General features: G+C 44.0%; 1 protein-coding gene across 2 annotated transcripts; it reads right to left on the reverse strand.

Annotated features, from left to right (window-relative positions):
• Window positions 1-202: 202 nt before the first annotated feature.
• On the reverse strand, window positions 203-3,609 carry LOC124862999 (homeobox protein Hox-B2a-like). 2 transcript variants are annotated; one of them, XM_047357231.1, is made up of 2 exons: window positions 2,889-3,609; window positions 203-1,672 (listed from the first exon to the last, which is right to left on the reverse strand). In XM_047357231.1, the coding sequence occupies exons 1-2, from the start codon at window positions 3,364-3,366 to the stop codon at window positions 873-875; spliced, it is 1,278 nt and encodes a 425-aa protein (XP_047213187.1). In that variant the 5' UTR covers window positions 3,367-3,609; the 3' UTR covers window positions 203-872. The 2 variants fall into 2 exon arrangements, with proteins under 2 accessions (XP_047213187.1, XP_047213186.1); XM_047357230.1 differs by having other exon boundaries at window positions 203-1,675.
• Window positions 3,610-6,052: the final 2,443 nt, after the last annotated feature.

The following is a 6,052-nucleotide window of genomic DNA, read 5'->3' on the forward strand; positions in this document are numbered from 1 at the left end:
TTTGTTACCTGAACACAAAGGATAAATATTTAGTCTACTGTAAAACCAAATTATGAAAATATTGCTGTATAAAATAAAATTTTTAATTGTGTTGATGCTGTTAAATAAATGGCATAAATATAAGTTTAGATATCTTGAAGTGTCAATCCCAAACACACGTTGTAAATTCCAGGCTATTAAACAAAAGCATGGAGCACGTTGAGAACGTTTATATTTTTATTCTTTATTATTATCCCGCTATGAAAATATTTGTACAATAAATAATTTTGATTTTCACTATTAAAGAATCTTAATAAATAAACTAAGGTCTACATATCGGCTCTTCAGCAGGGGTTGTCGCCCAGAGAAAAAAAAAACTTTATTCCTCAATTTAGAATACATTAGTTTTTTCAAAGCAGTCCTGCTGTGAGCAGTTCCTGAGTTTTTTAGGATCCACGAAGGTGAACCCCTAATAGACCAGAATACATTAATCATCTCACCGATTAAGAGAAGCCCAATTCACAAAAAATAAAAACAATACAAAACATCATAAATTAAACAACACCTGGAATCTGCCTAATCGGGGGAGATAATAATCTAACCAAAACAAAAGGACTGCGCTACCTTCTTTCCATGTTTGAGATAAAAAATAAAAATCAAATCAAATCAAATCAAATGAAATTTGCTGACTGTGTCTCTTAAAGTACAATTGCAGCCATAAACAAAAAAGGGCGAAGGAATGTTAGATAAAAAAGAGCAACATGTTTATTCATAAACCTTTCAGGAATGTTGCGGAGAAGCTTTTTTTAACAACAGTCCCTTCGAATGGTTGTATGTTCATTATTCACTCCCTGGTGAGTTGTATTCCCCTTGTTGAACCGTTGCCACTACCTTCAAAAGTTGAGGTGCTGTAAATCTATGGTGCACAGTGTGCTTGTGAACAAATCGAAGTCTTCCTCGGAAAAATCCACCGGACTATCCAGGGAGCTTTGCAGGCTGGGAGACAAGCAGGTGTCATCAGTGAAAAGTGTCAGGTCGGAAAGCGCGGTGGACGATGAGGAGGCGGATGGGTGAGAATCAGATGGAGCGATCACACGGTGATCCAAAAAAGACGGATCGGGGCCCGGTGCATTCCCGGACCCCCTACGTTGTATGAGACCAGTGCTCTCAGATGAGTTTGTCGGGGAGCGCAGAGCTCCAGCAGAGTCCGTTGAGACAGATGTCCTGGGCTGCAGGCTCACGCAGTCTGTGTCCTCCTGCGTGGGTTGTGCATTGTCCCCGTTGTCAGTGGTACTATAGCCGCTAGAAATAGCAGTCGACGGCGTATTGCCGTCCCCCTGCTCGCTCCCTGTTGTGCTTTCCCCGGTGCCAGAAGCTTCCAGCGGCTGGCTGGAGTATGGAGACGATGCATCGGCACCTTCGAGCGGCTCAAACCCGCTGGAACACGGACTTCCTCCGCTGCCATCCCGGTGCGTGGTCTGTCGCTTGTGTTTCATCCTCCGATTCTGAAACCAAACTTTGACCTGGCGCTCTGTGAGATCTAGTAGAGCGGCGATCTCCACTCTCCTCGGCCGACATAAGTACTTGTTGAAGTGGAATTCCTTTTCCAGCTCCAGAAGCTGTGTGTTGGTGTAGGCGGTGCGCAGGCGACGGGACCCGGATCCCCCGGCGTCCAGGCCAACTTGGCTTGAGTCTACTGGGGAAAAAAAGAAAATTAGAACACAGAAAATGCAGACACACACATACACAGACACACAGACACACACACACACACACACACATATATATATATATATATATATGTGTGTGTGTGTGAGAGAGAGAGTGTATGTGTGACTATATTTGAAATTTAAATTTAAATTCTGACTTAGTTAGAAATACATTCCTGCTCTGTTCCTGCACAAAGCAAAAATACAGCTTCAGCATAAGGCAGGTTTGCCTTTTGTGAATTGATTGTAATAAAATAAAATAGGAGAACAAAACCTTTCCACTAATATGAGAAAAGGTCAAGAAAGAAAGATCAGCATGCATGAGTTTGCACCTCTTCATCAGAAGAAAAAAATACAACCCTTAGACAAGAAGGAATGGAAATGCGGCCATGTCGATGAGAAGCGAACGTGAAATGTGTTCCAAAGCCCGAACAACTGGTGCTTTTTTAGTGAGATCAGAGAAAACAGAGACGGGATGTGATATGAGTAGATGACTACATGAAGTTCTCATTTTAATGTATTAGGTGGGGTTTTTATTTGTTTGTTTGTTGTTTATTTTTTTACCTCTAGTGATGTAAAAAATAAGAAAAGAAACGTAGTGATTGTCGTGGATGTCATCGACAGAAATAGGACTGATTGTTTGTCGAGGTTTTCCTGTGTGGCCGCAGCATATAGTGTTCCCCAACCCCCACCCATCATACTCTGTCATATCCCCGCCTTATTATTTTTCCTAATTCCATCCAATATGGCGCCGACTTTAACTGTGGATACTATAACACTACACTGATCCGAAATGCAGCATCCATGGAACAAACAATATGCAGTACCATGATATGAAGGACAAATATCTCTCCTCTTCAGAGCATCACACTGCAGCTGTCATGCACATTGGAAAAATGGGCCGCACTACGCAAGTAATATTTAGATCGTGTGGATGAAGTTCTGATATGCAGAGCATTGCAGCATAATGCAGTCGTCCGGATATGGCTTCCCTTTTCATGCGACCTCATACCATTGAACCACACGCACGCGCGCTAACATGCACATGCACTGATGGCGAAAAAAAGACAATGACAGCCAGGCACTGAGTAAAAACTGATGACTGATATTCGGAAATGAGTGTGAGTGCATGCAAACAGAAAATCTCAGCACATGATCCACACCTTTGCACCACTGATCCATGCGCTCCAGCATACCGACCTGTGGGTGACTCGATGCCCGCCGAAGCGTACCCAGAGGCGTTTGGCGAGGGGTAGGATGATGCCGGTGTGATGATGGATCCGCCCCCGCTGGAGCCGCTTCCAGGCTTGGGGCATTTCTTGGATGGTTTCTTCTCTTTCATCCAGGGAAACTCATGGGCCAATGGACCAACCGGGGTGGCCAGTGCCGGGGCCTGGCCAGGCGGGCATGGCTGCTGGACGGCGCGGTGATGCGTCTGGTGGTCATTTGTAGCCGAGCTTCTCCGGCTCTGCTGGCTCCCAGAAGCTGGTTTCGGCTGGGTGGCTGTGCAAGGGCTCAAGCTGGGGATGGTGTGCTCGAAGGGAGGCGGAATTACTGTCGACTCCTTGATTGATGAAGTTTGAAATGACTCCAGGACGGCGGGGAAGGACGTCAAGCACTCTGCTAGGGACGGCTGGCTGTTTATAAACCCGATCTCCCTCTCAAATTCAAAATTCATAGCTTCCTCAGACTAGTGCCCCCCCTAGACGACGAGAGCCCAGAATAATCCCTTTCCCGAAATAAAATAATAGTAATAATAAAACCCTCATAGGCCTACACGCACGCGTGCACACGCACACCACAAAACATGGCTGATTAAGAAAATAAATAATGCGTGATAAAAAAGACGCAGCAGCGTATAGGCTTCTGACCGCAGTAGCGTAAATGCGGTGGCTATATCATAATTGTGTATATTGGTTATAATAGTAGCGTATGGGGACCTGGATAGACTAAACTGAACAACTATGGGACGAAAATGCAGCCAATTCCTGGTCACGTGACCTAAGACAGCCAATCGGTGGTCCGGGCCTAGCGGCTATGATGTCTGTGGGAAGCATTATTATTATTTTTCTCCAAAAGCTGAAGCAAAGAGCGCCTATCTGCCATTGTTCTGTCTTAACAGGGGTAAATTAGAAAAAAAAAAACATGGGGTCGGTTGCCATGTGCGCTGTGTGGGCGGCAGCTCGGCACATCCTGGCTGGTGGAACCCTCCAACAATAGAGCTGTGCAAATTTTCAGGCTTCTGGGTGATGTAATGGCCGTTAACAGTAGGTTAACCTAGGTAGCCGGCACCGTTAACAATATGTTTTCTCCATGAAAAAAATAGAACAAAAGTGGGCTCATTAATCTTGAAAATGGACAGTTTAGGCAGCAGACATTTGGAGAGGTTTCTAGATGGTGCAGCCGCTCAGGAGAAGAGGTTATGAAAGATTTGCTCCCAGTGATGGTGTTGGATCATTTTGGGCTTCAGAGCAGGCAGTTTTAGATTTGAAAAGATGCAGTGGTGGACATTGAGGAGTTCTTGTGTAAGTGTCCAATTTATCCTATTTAACACGAATATGTAGGTCGCCATTATAAGTGAACTCTGTGCTTGTGTGTGTGTGACCGCAATGAAGAAAGAGAGTGTGGGAAAAATGAAATAAATATTGTCTCACTCTAAAATAGACAATTTTCTCAGGCTCCAAAAACCCTCCTGCACGGTGTACCGTGGCTCCTCTCTCACCCTCGTGTTCGTGTGTGTCTACTAAAAATGTGCGGGGTGTTCACGCAGGGAAAGCGAGTTCAGAGCGAGGTCGCCCTATAGCTGCAAGATAAAGAGCGGACCCTGTTCCTCCCTCTTATAAAACATAATAAGAGGTCCTCGGCTATTAATATAATGCTAAGTGTAAGTTAAATCTTGCTGAGTTGCCATCAGACTCAACGGGACGTACATGTAGATATTTATAAAGATTAACTGGAGAGTTGAGCAGAGGATATTTCGGGGAGGGTCAGAAGAGCCCCGGGTGGAGAAAAAAGGTGGTGATCAATCTTTCTCTCCTTGAGAGAGGCTGACAGCAGTCCCTCTCTTCTTAAATGAGGAGAAAACCTCCAGCCCTGCTGCCTCTGCCTCTGAGCTTCAGGGCCAAGGATTGATCTGGTTTTATGTTTTTATTTTTGCTATCATTATTTCATCAGCAGCCCGCACGTAAAATGGGGCAGATGCCATACAGACAAGGCCCTTTTCAGCTCGTTCACTTTCCTCTGTGTTTGTCATGGCTTCTCCTCACCCCCATCTCTGCTCCGAAAAAAAAGGCGAAGATGCAGCTATGTGTGTGGGAGTGAGAGGCTTTGAGAGGAGCAGAAAGAACAGGCAGTGAGTGGGAAAAACAGGCGGGCTGCGGGGACACACACACCGAGCAGAAGCTGACTCACTCAGGACTCTGCTGGGCTGCAGCATCAGTTAAACGCTTCCTGCGCATTTCTGTGACTTATATTGTCTTTTGGCGACAATTAAAAAATGTCTTAAGATTAATTATTTACGAGGCTACAGAAGCGTGTTAACGAAGAAATGGTGTGTTGTTTCCTTATGCCAGACATGGAAAGAGGACATAAGACTACTAAGGAAAGGCATTTGTAAATTTTACAATTGTTTTTTTATTCGTTTATTTATTTATTTATGAAGAGAGGTTATTTTCGGGACTGTTTCAAACATAGCAATAACATTTATAAATTAATTTCGATATACTACTAGTTCTACTAGAACCACGTAATAATAATTATTATTATTTTATTTTATTATACATTTATTATTTTAGAAATGATTGTTATTCTATTTTAAATAGCTGCTGCTTAATGCCAAAGCACTATTTCGAAGAATTGTAATACTGTTCGGGTCAGTCTCTAAGAAAAACCGTAAATCATCCCGTGACAGAAAGTTTTGCTGTCAGATTTAGTTTTTCTAGAAATCAATAATGAAATCATACAGGTTATCACACCCAGTTTAGTGTTTTGACAAATAGCCCGGTTGATCATACAGAAGCTTATGTTGGGACAGTGCATTTATAATGTGAGCAGCAGCCGGGGTTCCTCAAAGTTCCAGCTCCACTGTTTCCAGCAGCGTGCGCATGCCGAAGAGAAACTGGGCTCTCCATCTGGTTTTACGAGGCAATAAATTAGAGCCAATCTCTGCTCATTGGTGTTTTTATTGTCTGTTAGTCCAGAGGAGATGTAAAGGGAAATATGGCCATTATTTACGAGATCCTGATTTACGTCCTAAATTTTTATGCCGCTCTCAGGCTTCTGAGCACGTGACAAGGAAAGAAATATGGGCCAAAGAGGCTGGAGCGAGAGATCACGTGGACTGAACAAGGCGCTGGCCTCGAGGC

Source organism: Girardinichthys multiradiatus, chromosome X (assembly GCF_021462225.1).
Source record: "Girardinichthys multiradiatus isolate DD_20200921_A chromosome X, DD_fGirMul_XY1, whole genome shotgun sequence".
NCBI classification, from domain to species: domain Eukaryota; kingdom Metazoa; phylum Chordata; class Actinopteri; order Cyprinodontiformes; family Goodeidae; genus Girardinichthys; species Girardinichthys multiradiatus.